General features: G+C 41.9%; 1 protein-coding gene across 4 annotated transcripts in view; it reads right to left on the bottom strand.

Annotated features, from left to right (window-relative positions):
* GUCY1B1 (guanylate cyclase 1 soluble subunit beta 1) overlaps positions 1-21,027 on the bottom strand; it is a 139,624-nt gene that overhangs the window by 29,476 nt on the left and 89,121 nt on the right. For 2 of the 4 annotated variants that reach the window (XM_050946449.1, XM_050946448.1), the window contains exon 3: positions 5,193-5,255. The exons of the other annotated variants lie outside the window; for them this stretch is intronic. In XM_050946449.1, coding sequence (XP_050802406.1) covers positions 5,193-5,255 — 63 coding nt within the window. The remainder of the gene's footprint in view (positions 1-5,192; positions 5,256-21,027) is intronic. 4 annotated transcript variants of the gene reach the window in all.

Genomic DNA, 21,027 nt, shown 5'->3' with positions numbered 1-21,027 from the left:
CCTCTGACAAACAGAGGCCAGGAACACCATTCCTTACCCATCCTGGCTAACAGCCATTAATTGACTTAACCACCATGAATTTATCCAGTTCTCCTTTAAACACTGCTATAGTCCTAGCCTTCACAACCTCCTCAGGTAAGGAGTTCCACAAGTTGACTGTGTGCTGCGTGAAGAAGAACTTCCTTTTATTTGTTTTAAACCTGCTGCCTATTAATTTCATTTGGTGACCCCCAGTTCTTGTAGTATAGGAATAAGTAAATAACTTTTCCTTATCCACTTTCTTCACATCACTCATGATTTTATATACCTCTATCATATCCCTGTCATAAACAGATAGCTAAGGGTTAATGTCTCTTTCACCTGAAAAAAAAAAGTATCCTGAAACACCTGACCAGAGGACCAATCAGGAAACCAGACTTTTTTCAACTCTGGGTGGAGGGAAGTTTGTGTCTGAGTTCTTTGTCTTCTGCCTGAATCTCTCTCAACTAGAGAAGGATTTTTCTATTTCCTGCTTTCTAATCTTCTGTTTCCAAGTTGTGAGTACAAAGTTGGTTTTTTGTTTTGTATTTACATGTCTATAGTTGCTGGAGTGCTTTAAATTGTATTGTTTTGAATAAGGCTGTTTATTCATATTTCTTTTAAGCAATTGATCCTGTATTTGTCACCTTAATACAGAGAGACCATTTGTATGTATTTTTCTTTCTTTTTTATATAAAGCTTTCTTTTAAGACCTGTTGGAGTTTTTCTTTAGTGAGGAACTCCAGGGAATTGGGTCTGCAGCTCACCAGGGAATTGGTGGGAGGAAGAAGTCAGGGGAAAACCTGTGTGTGTTAGATGTACTAGCCTGACTTTGCATTCACTCTGGGTGAGGGGGGAAGAGAGATTGACTCTGGGTAATTCTGTTCTCCAGGCTGGGAACGGGGAGGGTGGAATCCCTCTGTTTAGATTCACGGAGGTTGCTTCTGTGTATCTCTCCAGGAACACCTGGAGGGGGGGGAAGGGAAAAGGTTTATTTCCCTTTGTTGTGAGACTCAAGGGATTTGGGTCTTGGGGTCCCCAGGGAAGGTTTATGGGGGGACCAGAGTGCCCCAAAACACTCTAATTTTTTGGGTGGTGGCAGCAGTACCAGGTCCAAGCTGGTAACTAAGCTTGGAGGTTTTCATGCTAACCCCCATATTTTGGACGCTAAGGTCCAAATCTGGGACTAGGTTACTGACAATCCCCCCTTAGTCTCCTCTTTTCCAAGCTGAAGAGTCCTAGCCTGTTTAATCTTTCCTCATATGGGACCCTCTCCAAACCCCTAATCATTTTACTTGCCCTTTTCTGAACCTTTTCTAGTGTGGAATATCTTTTTTGAGGTGAGGAGACCACATCTGTACACAGTATTTGAGATGTGGGTGTACCATAGATTTATATAAGGGCAATAATATATTCTCAGTCTTATTCTCTATCCCCTTTTGATGATGAGGAAGATCCTAATAGTGACTCAGCACAGATCATGTGAGTCCGATGGATTAAGATAAGGAGACATTTATCTTCTCATGTTTGGAGCCATTATCTTCGTAGTTCACAAACAAAAAGGAGCCACTAGGAAGAATGAATTACTAGTATTCCTAGTAAGAATGAAAGGTTTCTGTTATAGCGGGGTGATAGCAGCACCATAGGTAAGTCTGAGACAAGTTTACTGTTTATCAGCCAATTATTTTATGTGCTCTTAGTTTCCACTGGCCACTAGCTGAAAAAAAGTATAAAGCATGGTAAAGATCTACTGTATAAAATCCTCCAATTCTCTAAAAAAACATCATAAAGTGATGGTCCTCTGATCAAAACAAAATTATGTTAGATTGCATCCTAGACTCTAAGTTCCTCGAATTGGCATTCATCTATTTAAAAATGAAATTATGTAAAATGCTAATTCTTTACATGAGAGATAGGAATTAAACAAGCAATCAAAAATTACAGTTGCATTAGACAGCCATAAGAGAATGGAAATATTTCTATTAAAGGGGAGAAAGCTCTGAGAAGTATGTATTCTTCTTCAGGAACCACACTGTAATATTTTTAAAATATTCATCTGTTAAGGAACAAGCACTCCTGTGAAAACCTTGGCGCCAAATTCTTAGATGACATATATGTCGCTTAAGTGTGTGGGGTCTGATTCTGATCTCAAATTGTGTATTTCTATTGACTTCAAAGAAGTTACTCTGAATTTACACTCTGGTTAGTCATCAGACATCTTTGCCAATCTGAAGTTAGTATTCACTGGAAGTCTTTGACCCATCTTCCTCTTTTTCATCCTTGCCTTCCTCTATTCTTCTTCAACCTTATTTTCCTATCCCAGGGCAACAGCTACAATATACAATGCTTTACATTTCCAAGAATCTGTACAAACTTTAATGACTGATTTGTCACAACCACTACGTGCAATAAATAAATATTATGATGTCCATTTTGTGGAAGACAAACAAGTTGAGTGGTTTGCTCAGAGCAATGCAATAAGTCAGTGGAAGACCTGAGGTTAAAACCATCCTATATGGTATTCTATATGGAAGGGATACCATAGGATGGTTCAGATAAATGGCTGAAAGGCTATCATTTTCTATTGAGTTCTACAGGACCTTCCCATAAGGGCTGACAAAGAGCCAGACATAAACAGGGAATATTGACTGACAAATGCAAAAAACAAAACAAAGTGATAAAAAGAAAAAGATATGCTCTCTGTCATCCATCAGTTGTACTAGTCTTAGGGGTTATTTGAACAAATAGGAGGTTTTCTAAAAAGCAGGCAGAAGTATCATGTTTAAATTGGCAGTGTCCATTTAACATCTTCCTCTTGTATTGCAAAATAATGCCTGCTGCCCAGTCCCCTCATTCATTCCCTAGGTGAGGCCAGATCAGCCAGGCCACGCCACAGGATAGCAAATCTCAAAGACTCCCGATCCGATCTGAAAAGCAGAAAATGAAATCTCCAACACACTCTGAAGCTTTCCCTCAGGCCCTCTAGTCCTTTGTGTGCCAAAGCATAAAGTAGAACACACATGCATTTGGAAATGAAACAGACATCCTTAAAAATATTACACTCTCACACAAGCTGGTAAAAACTTAATTCCATGCATTGAAAATGTCACTGTAATCTGGGAGAACACTGTGCTGTGGGAAAGTGGTAAAAGCCATCTATAAACAGTTTTAGTGTCTGTGTCTGATAAGGATTGATACCACCACACTCCACATATTTTATGATACTGCATATTTCCTTGCTTCGTAAATATATCCCCAAAGCTTTCCCCAGAAAGGTCTCTAGTAACTAGACTAAATGAGGCATTCTGGGATGTTAAATGGCTGCCCTATAGTTCCTACGTATTTGAAATTCCTGGCTTCGGAAGTTGGACTCAGACATTTACAGATAGACAGTTGCTGGTGTATTCAAGCAAATGGAGAAGTAGAAGGTGCCTGTGACAGAAGTGGCAATTTCCTGCAATCTTTGAGAGATCTCACTGAATTAAATTTAAATAGTGTTAGAGACCACTGTATTATAAATACAAAGTTTATGAATTATTATGGGATAGTCTGGGGAGATGATGGTCAGCGTAAACCCTCGGAAATGATATGAGCTTCAAAGGACTATATTTCAAACAATGTGCCAGACAAGAAGGAACTTCTGGAACAAAGAAAGTGAGGTGGGTTTCCTAGAATGTAAAATGCAGATGCTAGCCTGCTTAGGCAGTCTGACTTGCTGGGAAACTAACCGTATCGATAGAGAACTGTGCAATCTGGAAAAGCCCCATTCAGGAAGAAGAGAGACATGAGTCTCTGCCCAAGAGAGTTGATGGCTGAGGAAACAGGAATCTAAGATCGGTGCCCTTGCTGGACCAGGAAGGGACTAATATATAGGTCCAGTCACTGTCACATTCCTGAGTACTTCTGAGCACAGGGACTGCCCCTTGTGGATGAGTGTTGCAAAGAGGTGAAAAATTAGACAAGGCAATGACACCACCACAATTCAATATTGGCCAGAAGAGCTTTCTGGGCTCAAAGTTATTCAGTCCTGCACAGTCTTTCAAAATAGAACTCAAACCTACACCTAGGGCCAATCGGGGACGTGGGGGGTCAGGAGGGCCATTTAGCCTGGACCTCAAGCTCAAATGGGGCCTCAAATTTAGTCACTTGTTAATTTTTTGGCATTTGATAAGTTTATTTGCATCCCTATCAGACCAAAATGTGACACACTCTCTCAGCACGGAGCTGCAAGTTTAAGCAAATAAGAGATGTAATTTGGTAAAAGACAATTTTTTTGTTAACAGATATAGATTTTGTCATATTAAAGAGTCAAAAATGTTCACAAATATTAATAAAAATACATTGTTCTGATGGCACAAGATTAGACCATGATGAACGTGTCTTCTCAGATCAGCTACTAGTGGCCGGTGCTGGATCAACTGCGTGTTGAAAGGTAGAGAATTGTTACATTTTAGTGTCTTTATAGTTTTATGTCTAGTTGACTAAGGCATTATTTATGTGTGAGAATTCCTCATTATTGTCTTCATATGGTAGCTAAAAGAGGTGACGGTTGGTTGGTTGAGCCCTAGCTTGGTAGCTTGGCCACCATCATAGGCTTTCATAGTTTATAGGCCCAGATTCAAGGTGAACATTTGCAAGGACAGTCTTGTACAGTGAGTTTTGTTAGGACACAAGTTTGAAATTTTTGGACATTATCCCTCTGTCTGTATCCATGTCTCTCTTTACGATATATATGTCATCCCTTTGTCTTCAGCTCAACCTTTTATGTTATCCTTGCATGCTTGAGTTTTGATTCAGTGATAAGCATAATAACTTTCACTTTGTGTTCTTAATTAGTATTACTTTATTTTAAGTCTTTTCAGCATTTGTGTACCACTCAGCATTTGTATACATGTTTACAGTAGAAGATTTCAAGTGTAGATAAGCACTTATTTACAGTAGAATATTTCGAGTGTGGAAAGGCTACATATTGACCAGATAGATCACTATGAAGAGGGGATTTGAAAGTGGTGAAAGCAAGAGATAGTGAAAACAACTCAGTGAAGCAGTAGCTAAGAGCTCAAAGCCAATAACTTCATTTCTCAAACCACTGGAAAACACACCTTACCCAAGAAACAATGCTACAGATAATGAAAACTCCGCAACTGCAACAGGTAATATTTCAATGCCAGTACCTGAACATGAGGACAGTAGTCAAGAAGGGGCTGTGCCAACAGTAACAGATGCAGCAGAAGATCCTGTGTACAATCAAGAAACAAGAAATCAACAGCAACAGGAAGATGTAGATCTTATGCAGCAAGAGCAATTCATGAGTACTGCAGGTTTGACTGTGACTGACATTGGAATTATTGACAAGAGCAATGCTGCTTTCTTCAAATTCGTTGGTTTGAAATTCCAAGTAACTTTCCATGAGATGCTGATAATCATGCTTTCTCTACTTGTCTTCTGACAAAAGCTCTTCCAAATGGTGACACCTACACAAGAGACTGGTTATGCTGGAGTATGGAAAAACAATCTCTGTACTGTGCGCCTGTCATAAACAGATAGCTAAGGGTTAATGTCTCTTTCACCTGAAGCACCTGACCAGAAGACCAATCAGGAAACCGGATTTTTTCAACTTTGGGTGGAGGGAATTGAGTGTCTAAAGTCTTTGTCTGCCTGCCTGCTTTCTCTGAGCTTTGGAGAAGTAGTTCTACTTTCTAGTCTTCTGTTTCTAAGTGTAAGGACAAAGAGATCAGATAGTAAGTTATATGGTTTCTTTTCTTTGGTATTTGCATGAATATAAGTGCTGGAGTGCTTTGATTTGTATTCTTTTGGAATAAGGCTGTTTATTCAATATTCTTTTAAGCAATTGACCCTGTGTTGTATCATCTAATACAGAGAGAACATTTGTACTTATTTTTCTTTCTTTTTATATAAAGCTTTCTTTTAAGACCTGTTGGAGTTTTTCTTTACTTCAGGAAAATTGAGTCTGTACTCACCAGGGAATTGGTGGGAGGAAGAAATCAAGGGGAGATTTGTGTGTTGGATTGCTAGCCTGACCTTGCATTCCCTCTGGGGGAATAGGAAAGTACTTTTTGTTTCCAGGATTGGGAACAGAGAGGGAGATTCACTCTGTTTGGGTTCACAGAGCTTGTGTCTGTGTATCTCTCCAGGAGCACCTGGAGGGGGGAAGGGAAAAAGGATTATTTCCCTTTGTTGTGAGACTCAAGGGATTTGGGTCTTGGGGTCCCCAGGGAAGGTTTTTCAGGGGGACCAGAGTGCCCCAAAACACTCTAATTTTTTGGGTGGTGGCAGCAGGTACCAGGTCCAAGCTGGTAACTAAGCTTGGAGGTTTTCATGCTAACCCCCATATTTTGGACGCTAAGGTCCAAATCTGGGACTAAGGTTATTACATGGCGGCAGCTGGTGGGAGATAGACAGAATCCAGAAGCCAGTAGAAATATTATATTTTTCGTTTCTCTGCTAAGGGCTTTTTGGCAGAGAGAAACAGTTTGGTTTTAAAAGGGAACCAGAGAGAAATTTTTTTTTCTGCTCTCTCTGGCAGTTTGTGGCTTGCATGTTAAGCAGAAGTCGTTAAGGACTATTAACAGTCTTTTGTCACACAATAGCACTCCCATTGAGAGTCATACCAGCACTATATGAATGCAAATAAAGTGGTTTTTCTGGTTTCCTTTCATTGAACATTAGCTAGAGAGAGAAAAGGAAAAAAGCACTGTTGCTAGGCAGACTTCAGGAGGCAACAGAACCTGCAGTTCAGAAGATAAACACCGGAGGGCACCCCAACACAAGAAAACAGGAACCATGACTTCTAAGGCAAAAATTAAGGCCGAAGAGCAATTCAAAGAAGCTGAACACAGGCGACAAATGGAGATGAAAGAAAGAGAAGAACAAATCAAAGAGGCAGCACACAAAAGAAAAATAGAAGAAGAAGAGGTGGCCCATAGAAGGAAGCAAGCAGAAGAAGAGGCAGCCCACAGGAGACGGATAGAACTCCAAAGGGAAGCCCACCAACAGGCCATGGAATTAGAAAAGGCTAAGCAACAGACTCCAGCCAACCCTAACAACCCGGCGCCCATTATTGCTCCACAGCACAGGAAATTTCCCACCTACAAGGCAGGTGATGACACCGAGGCCTTCTTGGAAAATTTTGAAAGAGCCTGTCTTGGGTACAGCATTCCCGAAGACCAGTACATGGTAGAATTGAGGTCACAGCTCAGTGGACCTTTAGCAGAGGTGGCAGCTGAAATGCCTAAGCACCAAATGAATGACTATAAACTTTTTCTAACCAAGGCCAGATACAGGATGGGGATAACCCCAGATCATGCCCGTCGGCGTTTCAGAAACCAAAAGTGGAAACCAGAGGAGTCATTTCCCAAACACGCCTACTACATTGCAAAAAACTATGAGGCCTGGCTAACAGGAAACAACATTCAAACCTTGGAAGAACTGAACCTCCTCATACAAATGGAGCAGTTCTTGGATGGTGTTCCTGAAGACATCACGCGGTACATACAAGATGGAAACCCCAAGAATATCGCTGAGGCGGGGGAGATTGGAGCCAAATGGATGGAACTGGCAGAAAGCAAGAAAGCTACTGTCAAGGGGAACGATTACCCCAGGGGGCACACAGACCATAAACCCTACAACCGAGGACAGCCAAAGACCCCACATACCACCCAAGTAAAGCCACAGATACCCTACCCTTCAACCTCACCAGTCTCCAGTAACTCACCTCGGCCCAGTGACCCATCAGATGGAAGATGCTTTAAGTGTAATGAACTGGGACATATCAAGGCCAACTGTCCCAAGAACACCATGCGAGTGCAATTCATTACACCACCATCACACCAAAGATCCCCAGGCCCGGATGCCTCTCAAATACCCTTGGAGCGAAGGGAAAATTTGAGAGTGGGCGGAAAGAAGGTTACTGCGTGGAGAGACACGGGGGCACAAGTGTCAGCTATCCACCAATCCTTCGTTGACCCCAAATTCATCAACCCAAAGGCCAAAGTTACAATTTACCCCTTCATGTCACAAGCTGTAGACTTGCCTACAGCTCAACTGCCTGTCCAGTACAAAGGCTGGTCAGGAATGTGGACTTTTGCAGTCTATGACAATTATCCTATCCCCATGCTACTGGGGGAAGACTTGGCCAACCAGGTGAGGCGGGCCAAGAGAGTGGGAATGGTTACACGTAGCCAAACCAGGCAAGCTTCCAGACCCATTCCTGTTCCTGAGCCGTCCACAGAGGCCCCGTCTGTGTTACCAGAGACCCAGACAGAGGTAGTGGACCCGGATTCCATGCCTACCACTGAAACAGCCACAGCACCTCCAGTCCCAGGCCCGGAACTGGAACAGCAACCAGCACCAGCAAGTGCAACCACATCTTCAAACTCAACGCCAGAGGGCGCCAGCGAGCCAGAACTGGCAGAAGCAAAAGACAACCATACCCAAAAGGCTCAGCCAGAGCCTAAAATACCCTCAGGTGCACCAGCAGAGAGCGGTTCACCAGCAACGGAAACAACCCCGTCACCTACATCGCTTCCAGAGGGACCAAGCCCAAGTCCACAGTCTGAGGAAGAACTGGTGACCCCAGCCTCAAGGGAACAGTTCCAGACTGAGCAGGAAGCGGATGACAGCCTTCAGAAAGCTTGGGCGGCGGCACGGAGCACCCCACCGCCTCTCAGCTCTTCTAATCGATCCCGGTTTGTTATAGACCAAGGACTTTTATACAAGGAAATTCTTTCTGGTGGACACCGGGAAGAATGGCAGCCACAAAAACAGTTGGTGGTTCCAACTAAGTACCGGGGGAAGCTCTTAAGCTTAGCCCATGATCATCCCAGTGGCCATGCTGGGGTGAACCGACCCAAGGACCGGTTGGGGAAGTCCTTCCACTGGGAGGGGATGGGCAAGGACGTTGCCAAGTATGTCCGGTCTTGTGAGGTATGCCAAAGAGTGGGAAAGCCTCAAGACCAGGTCAAGGCCCCTCTCCAGCCACTCCCCATAATTGAGGTCCCATTTCAGCGAGTAGCTGTGGATATTCTGGGTCCTTTCCCAAAAAAGACGCCCAGAGGAAAGCAGTACGTACTGACTTTAGTGGACTTTGCTACCCGATGGCCAGAAGCAGTCGCTCTAGGCAACACCAGGGCTAACACTGTGTGCCTGGCCCTAACAGACATCTTTGCCAGGGTAGGTTGGCCCTCTGACATCCTTACAGATTCAGGGTCTAATTTCCTGGCAGGGACCATGGAAAAACTGTGGGAAACTCATGGGGTGAATCACTTGGTTGCCACCCCGTACCACCATCAAACCAATGGCCTGGTTGAAAGGTTCAATGGAACTTTGGGGGCCATGATACGAAAATTCATCAACGAATTCTCCAATAATTGGGACCTAGTGTTGCAGCAGTTGCTGTTTGCCTACAGGGCTGTACCACATCCCAGTTTAGGGTTTTCACCATTTGAACTTGTGTATGGTCACGAGGTTAAGGGGCCATTACAGTTGGTGAAGCAGCAATGGGAGGGGTTTACGCCTTCTCCAGGAACTAACATTCTGGACTTTGTAAGCAACCTACAAAGCACCCTCCGACACTCTTTAGCCCTTGCTAGAGAGAACCTAAAGGATGCTCAAGAAGAGCAAAAGGCCTGGTATGACAGACATGCCAGAGAACGTTCCTTCAAGGTAGGAGACCAGGTTATAGTCTTGAAGGCGCAACAGGCCCATAAGATGGAAGCATCATGGGAAGGGCCATTCACGGTCCAAGAGTGCCTGGGAGCTGTAAACTACCTCATAGCATTTCCCATTTCCTCACTAAAGCCTAAAGTGTACCATGTTAATTCTCTCAAGCCTTTCTATTCCAGAGACTTACAGGTTTGTCAGTTTACAGTCCAGGGAGATGATGCTGAGTGGCCTGACGGTGTCTACTACGACGGGAAAAAAGACGGTGGCGTGGAAGAGGTGAACCTCTCAACCACCCTGGAACGTCTGCAGCGGCAACAAATCAAGGAGCTGTGCACTAGCTTCGCCCCATTGTTCTCAGCCACCCCAGGACGGACTGAATGGGCATACCACTCCATTGATACAGGTAATGCTCACCCAATCAGAACCCCACCCTACCGAGTGTCTCCTCATGCCCAAGCTGCTATAGAACGGGAGATCCAGAACATGCTACAGATGGGTATAATCCGCTCATCTACCAGTGCATGGGCATCTCCAGTGGTTCTGGTACCCAAACCAGATGGGGAAATACGCTTTTGCGTGGACTACCGTAAGCTAAATGCTGTAACTCGTCCGGACAACTATCCAATGCCACGTACCGATGAGCTATTGGAAAAGTTGGGACGTGCCCAGTTCATCTCTACAATAGACTTAACCAAGGGGTACTGGCAAGTACCGCTAGATGAACCTGCCAAGGAGAGGTCAGCATTCGTCACCCATGCGGGGGTGTATGAATTCAATGTCCTTCCTTTCGGCCTTCGAAATGCACCCGCCACCTTCCAGAGGCTGGTAGATGGTCTACTAGCTGGACTGGGAGAATTTGCAGTTGCCTACCTCGATGATGTGGCCATTTTTTCAGACTCCTGGCCCGAACACCTACTACACCTGGAAAAGGTCTTTGAGCGCATCAGGCAGGCAGGACTAACTGTTAAGGCCAAAAAGTGTCAAATAGGCCAAAACAGAGTGACGTACCTGGGGCACCAGGTGGGTCGAGGAACCATAAACCCCCTACAGGCCAAGGTGGATGCTATCCAAAAGTGGCCTGTCCCAAAGTCAAAGAAGCAGGTCCAATCCTTCTTAGGCTTGGCCGGATACTACAGGCGATTTGTACCACACTACAGCCAAATCGCTGCCCCACTGACCGACCTGACCAAAAAGACCCAGCCAAATGCAGTTAAGTGGACTGATGAGTGTCAAAAGGCCTTTACCCAACTTAAGGCAACGCCCATGTCTGACCCTGTGCTCAGGGCCCCGGATTTTGACAAGCCATTCCTAGTAACCACGGATGCATCTGAGCGTGGTATAGGAGCGGTGCTCATGCAGGAAGCAACAGATCACAACTTCCATCCTGTCGTGTTTCTCAGCAAGAAACTGTCTGAGAGGGAAAGTCACTGGTCAGTCAGTGAAAAGGAATGCTATGCCATTGTGTACGCCCTGGAAAAGCTAAGCCCATATGTTTGGGGACGGCGGTTCCAACTACAAACTGACCATGCTGCACTAAAGTGGCTTCATACTGCCAAGGGGAACAACAAGAAACTTCTTCGTTGGAGTTTAGCTCTCCAAGATTTTGATTTTGAAATTCAACACATCACAGGAGCTTCTAATAAAGTTGCTGATGCACTCTCCCGTGAGAGTTTCCCAGAATTCAGTAGTTAAAAAGTGTTCTTAAAATGTAGAAGTCTGTTAGTTATATACTTAGGAGTATATGTAAAGGTGTATGTGTTGTATTAATCTGTTTATTTTCAAGTTCTAGAAGGAAATCGCCGCCAGTGAGCTTCCCCACTGTCTGCAATTTGGGGGGCGTGTCATAAACAGATAGCTAAGGGTTAATGTCTCTTTCACCTGAAGCACCTGACCAGAAGACCAATCAGGAAACCGGATTTTTTCAACTTTGGGTGGAGGGAATTGAGTGTCTAAAGTCTTTGTCTGCCTGCCTGCTTTCTCTGAGCTTTGGAGAAGTAGTTCTACTTTCTAGTCTTCTGTTTCTAAGTGTAAGGACAAAGAGATCAGATAGTAAGTTATATGGTTTCTTTTCTTTGGTATTTGCATGAATATAAGTGCTGGAGTGCTTTGATTTGTATTCTTTTGGAATAAGGCTGTTTATTCAATATTCTTTTAAGCAATTGACCCTGTGTTGTATCATCTAATACAGAGAGAACATTTGTACTTATTTTTCTTTCTTTTTATATAAAGCTTTCTTTTAAGACCTGTTGGAGTTTTTCTTTACTTCAGGAAAATTGAGTCTGTACTCACCAGGGAATTGGTGGGAGGAAGAAATCAAGGGGAGATTTGTGTGTTGGATTGCTAGCCTGACCTTGCATTCCCTCTGGGGGAATAGGAAAGTACTTTTTGTTTCCAGGATTGGGAACAGAGAGGGAGATTCACTCTGTTTGGGTTCACAGAGCTTGTGTCTGTGTATCTCTCCAGGAGCACCTGGAGGGGGGAAGGGAAAAAGGATTATTTCCCTTTGTTGTGAGACTCAAGGGATTTGGGTCTTGGGGTCCCCAGGGAAGGTTTTTCAGGGGGACCAGAGTGCCCCAAAACACTCTAATTTTTTGGGTGGTGGCAGCAGGTACCAGGTCCAAGCTGGTAACTAAGCTTGGAGGTTTTCATGCTAACCCCCATATTTTGGACGCTAAGGTCCAAATCTGGGACTAAGGTTATTACAGCGCCCTGCTTCATTTTGAACAAAAGTGCTGCAAATGCATCAGTTCTCTCTGATCAGGATGGAGCATCAGAGGTTGGAGGAAGTTGAAAGACCGAATACCATCACATGAGAGTTCAATGTCACACAAAGAAAACTATGTTGCATGGAAATCAGCCAGTAGGGCAGCATCAGCTGAAAGTTCAGTTGAGAATTTACTCCTGACTGAACTCACTACAGAAATTAATAACTGGAAATCCTTTTTCTTTCCAAGTGGGGATTGGCTCTCTTTGGTTCAGTCAATGTACTGGTGATCGTGCAAATGGAAACTTTCTAGCCATAGTTGAGCTCAGCAAATATGACCCACTTTTATCACAGCACATTAAACATGTTTGAGGATTGCAAGAGAGTCAAAAGTGCATGCAAGTCCATTATCTCTCCACACACATACAAAATGAGTTTATTGAGCTATGTGGGTCATTTGTACAAACAATTCTGGATGTGATTCAAAATGCCAAGTATTTTTCAATAATTGTTCATGCCACTCCTGATTATTCTCACAAGGAACAAACTATTAAGGTTATTCAATAAGTTAAGATTGTAGACAGCTCAAACTTTTCAGCTGAAGAAAAGTTTATTTTGTTTGATAATTTCATGAGAAAAGCTGGAAAATAAATTGCTGCTCGAGTACTAGCAATTCTAGAAGGTTTTAAGTTAGATTTTCAAGTCTGCATTGGTCAAACCTATGACAGTGGATCTAATAAGACTGGGAAGTACAAAGGTGTACAAGCAGTTCTGCTTCAGCATAATTCAAACTGTATCTTCTCCTGCTGTGGGAACCACGCACTAAACCTTGTAGGTATTGACCGTGCTGAATCACGCAAGGAGGCAATTACTTACTTTGGAACTGTTCAGCAAATGTACAATCTCTTCAATTGCAGTCCACAAAGGTGGGAAATTCTGAAGCAATATCTTCCTATTTCACTGCACGGGATGTCCAAAACCAGATGGTCTGCATGGATTGATGGTGTTTAACCAGTTGCACAGCATTTGAATTCAATGAGAAAGGCTTTAAATGAGCTTGAATCTCTCAATCTCACTGCACTGGCTCAAACTAAACTTCAGTCTATTCAGAAGCACATGTCCAAATTTGAATGCATTCTGATGTCATCTTTGTGGATGAAGCTACTTACAATGATCCACCAAACTAATCTGGTAATTGAAGCATGCAATACTACACTTGACGTTGAGAGGGATAACATTGAAAGTCTTATCAATGACATTAAACAGACTTGGGATGCAATCCTGAGTCCAAATTAGTAGCACAGAATACTGGCATTTCATCTGAGTTCTCCACCAATCGCAACTTACCTACTGAATCCGATGCCGAGCACCATTATAGTGTCAATGTCTTACTTGTCATCATTGACTCTATTTAATCAGGTCTTACACATTGATCTGAGTCACTGCAACTAATTTGTACCCTTTTGGGGTTTCTTTGGCAGTTCAACAGACTGAGTAATGAAGATCTACTTTCTGCAGCTGAACAATTTCAGCAATAGTACAAAAAAGAAATCTCAAAAGATCTCAGTGACGAGGTCATCTTCCTCAAACAAACATATTCCTTGAACTTTAAATTGGATTTCAAGCCAAAGAAATTGCTTCAAGAAATACTCGAACTTGGATCCTCTGGGATGTTTCCTAATATCACAATTGTATTGCGTATTTTTGTCAGTTTGCCTGCATCAGTGGCTTCAGGTGAACGCATCTTCAACGTGTTGAAGCAGGTAAAGAACTCTGGGACGAGAGCTTTTGAATGGGCTCACCATGCTTAATATCAACTGTGACATTGCACGAAAGCTAGATTTTTCCTCAGTAATTAGTGTATTTGCTCAGAAAAAGGCTAGAAAAGCATATGTTAAATAAAAAAATATTCAAATTATATCTCACTCTTTTTTGGTGCCTTATTTTGTTTTCATGTGTTGTCATTTTTTATTTTTATTTTGGTTAGGGGCCTCAAAAGCTCTGAGATGGCCTGTCTACAGCCTTCACCCTAGATTCAACTGGACCCAGTCACTCCTTCCTAAGGGACTATCCCTCTCTTTAAAGTTTCTTTCTTTCACTGCAGTCCCAAGTTGGGCAAAGCCCCTCCTCTCTAGGGGTCTATCTTCCTGCTCTCCCATCACTTCTTGCTTGGAGTTTGGCCTTCTCCACAGACCTGTTTCCCCACTGGTGCCCTCTTCTCTACTGACTCAGGGCCCCGCAGGAGCAACCTTACTTTGCAATGTCTGCAACCATCTGCCAGCACCCACCTGTAGCACCTTCTCTTTCTCTCCCGGCGTCTTCCTTATCCACCACAGGCCTGACTGGGTCACCTGGCCTTCCTCATTGTCCCCACTTGGAGAGAGGAGTTAGCTATTTCACGAGCAAGGTGGGCCCGTCTCCCTTTAAAGATACCAGTCACCCTGTGACTGTATTTAATATATGGTTCTGGTAACTCCACATTGGGCAAATTAGATTGCTGGAAATTTTTCACACCACCATTTGTCCCTGAGAATCCTTGTCTGCCAAATATAAGACCTGCCCCTGCAAAAGGCAGAGCACTTCACAGAACTGGGCTCTTTGCATGGAGAAACTCACATGATGAATCATTATAACATCTGACCTGTGGCAAAACATTGGCAACTTTTCTTAAGACTATTCTTAAAAGCCCTTATTCACATGAGGAGGATTGGACTCAATCACTGCGAGCCTAATTCAGAGTCCATTGAAGTCAGTAGGAATCTCTCCACTGGCTTCAGTGGGTTTTGGATCAAGCCCTGGAAACCCTTTATAACATAGCCAGATTCCTTTGGTGATCCTACAGCAGTATAATCTTTGTAGTGATTATATAGTGTGAACGCTTAATAGTTGTTCCTGTTTTGTAATGTTTTATTGGCTTAAGGGATATTCCCTGTACATGTAATGGGAAAATGCTGCTAGAATTAGTAACTGTTTTCAAATGGCAGACAGTGTAATGGTGCCGCTTGTATATTTGTGGAGGCCTTTCTGCCTACAAATTTGTAGCAATGTAGGTTATCTAATAAGTTTACTTAGGGGTACATAGTTTCAATACTGCTGCAACATATTTGGCTACTACTTCAATATTCACATACTGCATACCCTTTACTAATCTAACCTATGCCATACACTTTAAAACATGACCTCAGTATTACAGCTTTCCTTCACTTTTAAGTACATCAATCTGTTTTTAAACAATAATAATTTAATGATTGTAAAAATGGGTAGATTAATGGCTCTAATAGTATAACAAGCACAGTACAAGCAATGCCAATTTTCACATGAACCTCAGTCCACTAGGATTGGGATGAAACCACTAGCTTATGCACATGAGCCAGTGAAGAGCAAAAAGATGATAAAGACTGTCTATCATAATTGACCAAGACAAACGATTATCTAAGGGCCACACCCTCTTCATCCAATTACCCGTCCCCTGAGCCACCAAATCACTCACATTTTTAATATTACCAATTGAAAAGTCACACCTTATTCAACTGTAACATTGAGAAATTTTACTATACTGTTTGGAAACCAGGATACATAATACTTGAAGTCAGGCAATATGATCTAGGATATAGGGCAATATGATGTACTGTACAAACCTCTGAATCAGGAGCCTGGAGGCCTGGGTTCTATTTCTACCTTTGCCACTGACCTGCTGTGTGACCTTATGCAAGCTGCTTTACCTCCTTCTGGGTCTGTGGTTCTCCTCTTATCCCAGTGGTTCTCAATCCATAGCCCACTTGAGGCCCAATCAGCACACAGCTGTGTCCCATGTGACATCCTCAGGGCCATACAGGTGGTATATATACATTGTGTGGATGTGGCCCATATAACATGTAGAGAGCTCTGCATATGCGGCCCAGAATGATAAATAGGTTGGGTACCACTGTCTTTCCCTTTGTCTATCTTGTATATTTAGATTATGCTATACAGACCAGGAACTGTCTTTCACTGTGTTTGTCCAGTGCCTAGTACAGTGGGTCCCTGATCCTAGCTGAAGCCACTAGGTGCTATGGAATAATAAATAATTTGATTTCAAACTAAGCAGACAAATAGCAAAATCTCAAAAGGATTCTGTTAAAGGGCATGTTCACATCAGGCCACCTTCATAGAATGTTGTATAGTCAGCCAGGAAATTCAAAGCAGTTTAAGGTTTTATGTGGTACCCTAGTTCCACCCATGAGCTTTCAATCGACCTCTACCGAAGTTCTGGGCAAAGATCATGGGAAAAGCTGGATAGAAAATTCAGAAGATTCAAGATTGAATGAAAAATGGGCAACACTCTCCTTCAATAATTTTTCTGAAATATTTATCCCCATTTTTGACCAGCACTAATTGTTAACAATAGTTAGTATAACAGTGATAACTTGGAAATGTTATGCAAATTGTAGGATCTGACCACAGAGGTATTAGCAGTCGTAAACATGTGGTGATTTCTTAAGAGACTGGCTGGAAACCAGCCAGTAGAAACAATATCTGGCGAACTCACAAGTGCAGCTGTGGCTGATTTCTTAGCAAGTTAGTGGCATTATAGTAGCAAACTTTTATATGTGCTTTTCTTTGAAAACAGCTTCCAAGCCAAACAGAAAAATAACAGCAACGTGATTTACGATTTAGGTCACCTTTACATTTCTAAAAACAAAAGAAGGGTGGACTTCATTCCTAACTAGGAGAACGTACTAAACTTCAAAAACTCCAGTAGACAGACACTCTCACTTCTTGCCCAAACTGACCCCCAAGATAGGCACATCAGGCCTAATTTATTATTGCTCTGAACTTGGATAGCAATTTACACCATTACAAAATGTTACCAGATCAGATAACCAGCGGTTAATACCTACTTTACACTCATTTTGCACTTGTGTAAAAGGCTAGACAAATTGTGGGGAAACAGAGACTCAGACTTACGGTCTTCTGAGGTTCATTAGTGCCTTCCCCACAACCCCTTCCCTCCATCCCCCATAAATCATCCAGGTCAATCTGAACAGGGAAAGGTCAGCCCAGTATGCAATAGGGAGAAAAAATAACTTGCCTACTGTACTATAGGCGATAGTAGAGCTGGCAGGGGACTCATATAAGGCTTGACTGTGATCCCATTTAAGTCAATGGAAAAGTTTCCAGTGATTAGAATGATGCAGTATCAAGCCCTAGATGAGCCTTGCTTCAAATTGATCTAGAGGGAAAGAGAGAAGAAAATTACGGGTCCTTCATGCCATTTGGAAAGTGTTGTCATTCCAGCAGCACAGAAAAACTAGTGTCTCCAGGTGCCTCTGAACATGCACCACGGATCCTTTGAAAATTTTTAGTTTTGTGTTTGAAAACATATTCCCATTATTAGATTCATTGTCAAGGTTAATAATTACAAAGAGGGATGCAGACTTAACATTTGGACAAAAACTGTTTAAAAAAAGAGAATTTCCATTATGGAATTTAAAAAAAAATTACTGATTTTATGTATTTTTATTTCACTTGTAGAGTGAAATAGGTTTACAAAGCACAATGAGACATGACCTAGAACAAATTCATTTTTGCTACAGGAGATCTTAATTAGCATGCATGGCAAGAAAGTTGCTATTAGCGTGAAGTTTTATGATCCTGAAAAAATAAAGGTATTATTTGTTTTCTTTTGGCTGGGGGAAAGGAGCAGTTTGCCATCCATGAGAGACCTTAGAAGTAACTTAGCCTGTCAAGATCTCATCCTACATTGGTTTTTATATATGTGTCTCTTACACATTCTGTATTTCATACACAAGGTGGATTTTTAATGTATTTTTTGCTGTGGATCTGCTGAATTCAAAGGTAAAAGAGTAAATTATAGTCAAGTGAAGAGTTGCTTCTGCTGGATACCCTTTTATCCCTTTGATTTCTGTACTTGCCATCCAACAGTGTCCTATCATGAAGTTAAAAATAAAAATAAAACCTTTCTTTGATCAAAAAACCTTCTTTAGAGAATAGTTACTTATATTTTGCTTTCAGCTAAATTATAAAATATTATCAATATATTTAGAAGAAATGGTGGTACTATCTGCTAGAAATAAATATTTTGTTTTCTGAAGCTGGGCAGGCTTCCCCGTGACATGACATGTATTATACAACCTTGAACAATTAAATTATTGTTTAGAAGCCTCTGACCTCCCCTTTACAGATCATCTCATAAACTGAAAGCTCAGCTGTCTCTCTTCCTATCTAGACTGTGGTCCTGAGAGCATACACTGTGTACATCACCTTAAACACCTCACATAGAACAACATTTCCAAAATCACTCCTAGAAGTTTTTGCACAGTAGGTATTGTTTCTGTTGAGATTTTTGCCACTATTGTGCTTTACTGTTCCTGGTTTTCCATGGATGCTGGGAAGAAATTTCCAAGGATGTAAAAAATGCTCATCAGGCTGACTACACAAGACAAAATAACCTTAATGATATAATAATGCACTTAGATATCGGGCATATTCTTATTTCACTGACCATGGAATAAATCAAGAGTGAGTAACAATGGAATTATACACGTGTAAAACTAAAACTGGCATAACTAGAATCAGGACCTTTGTTTTATACCAAATGCATTCTTTAACATTTAAATGATACAATTACTGACTGATGTATTACCTTAGAGATAATCTGTACATTTTTTACACTAATCATCTTCCTTTCAGATGATTCACTGGGGCACATTGTTAAGACATATTAAAAGTATTGATCTACCTAAAAAACCAAAGACCTGTATGTATTCTAGATGGTCTGAAGATATGTTAAACATTCAGTTGGGAAAAAAACATAAATTACGTGAGCCACAAGATTAAATAAAATGGGAATCTGTCCAGGAAACTGACTTTCTGTGTAAAGTAAATAGGTGTATTTATAGATTTCAGAACTCAGAGTTGCTTCCCAGGTCTATGGACTGGAGATGAGAATGTTTAATGTAGGCTTTCAAAATAAGATAATCCTAGGAGATACAGTCAACTGTAACAAATTTACAAGCTGCATGTTACTACGCCAAATACTAAAAATACGATAAAGAATACAAAGCCAGTATTATTTTGCTTCCTTTACACAAGTTGACTGAAAGGAATGCTATTTAGAAAAGGCTTTTGTAAGCATTTCATTTGTAATAACTGATGTGTTTCTAGCACTTTTTATCCCAATAGATCTCAATGCACTGCACAAACTACGGGCTAAAATATCCCCCTGCACAGTGAAACCCAGATAGAGCAATATGATGTAAAAATCTCTGGCTCATATTATGCCAACATTTCTTTTTTTTAGCAGAAATGAACAGGAAGAGCCTGTTAAAAATCAGATCTGCCCTCCACAAGGTTCCCCTAATGGAGTTTCCTTCGATAGAGAGTCAATCCCTTAATGTTACAGGTTTGTATATGAAAAGAATCACTTTACTCTTAATATTCAGGTTATTGTTAATTAATCTTTGGAATAGTATGAATGAAAGAGTTTCATTTAGGAATTTAACTGGCTATCCATTAGTGCCACTTAGACCACTATTTGAAAGAAAACTCATTAAACTTTAAAAGGGATAATGGAAAAAAATGAATTCCTCTATTGGTCTTTCACTAATGAAGATTTCATCCTGAATTATCTTTCAAACACAAATGAAGTCAGTTCAGTAGTATCTTTTTTACACAGTTACGGCTTTTGCAAAACCATTATGAGCTTGACTGAATAATTATTATGTCTGTCTTCTGCACTATGGAAACCCATATAATTGTAAGGGTGCCATGAAAAATCAATTTTCCACAACTTTTTGCAGATGACTGCAGTTAATTATATTAATTATATTAGGCCTGGACATATTTTCTTTTTTTTAATTAGGTCCTATATGATCCAAAATAAATATGGACTTTTAGCCTAATCTATAGATAAAGAGTTTATTCTTTCATCAATGTGCACTGATAGCAGATAATTAAGAATAATTAACATTGTACGTATTGTGATAAAGTTCCTCCTCTACCTTGGTGGGCCCTGCGCTTACTGGCGGATTTGCTCACCTCAGCGATCTTCCCCTCTGATGGAACCCACAGTCTGGGTCAACTCCTCCTGTGCCTGATCAGGAGTTGCAAGGTTTGGAGGGAACCCAGGCCCGCCCTCTACTCCGGGTTCCAGGCCAGGGCCCTGTGGATTGTACCTGTCTATAATGCCTCCTGTAACAGCTGCATGACAGCTACAACTCCCTGGGCTACTTCCCTATGGCCTCCTCCAAACACCTTCTTTATCCTCACCACAGGACCTTCCTCCTGCTGTCTGATAATGCTTGATTGTCCGATAATTCCTCAATCCTCCAGTAGCACACCCTCTCAGTCTCAGCTCCTTGTGCCTCTTGCTCCCAGCTCCTTACACGCACTCCTTCTCCTCTGGCTCCTCCCTGCCTGACTGGAGTGAGCTCCTTTTCAAACCCAGGTGCCCTGATTAGCCTGCCGATTGGCTGCAGATGTTCTAATCAAAGCAGCTATCTCCACTGCCTTCTAGAAAGATCTTAATTGGCCCCAGGTGCCTTGATTAACCTGGAGCAACTGCCATTTGGTTACCACGGTCCTAGGGATTTGTTTAGCCTAGGGCTAACATACCTGTT

Source organism: Gopherus flavomarginatus, chromosome 3 (genome assembly GCF_025201925.1).
Source record: "Gopherus flavomarginatus isolate rGopFla2 chromosome 3, rGopFla2.mat.asm, whole genome shotgun sequence".
Lineage (NCBI taxonomy): Eukaryota > Metazoa > Chordata > Testudines > Testudinidae > Gopherus > Gopherus flavomarginatus.
Note: the sequence above shows the minus strand (reverse complement) of the source record. Positions and strands in the feature narration are given on the sequence as shown.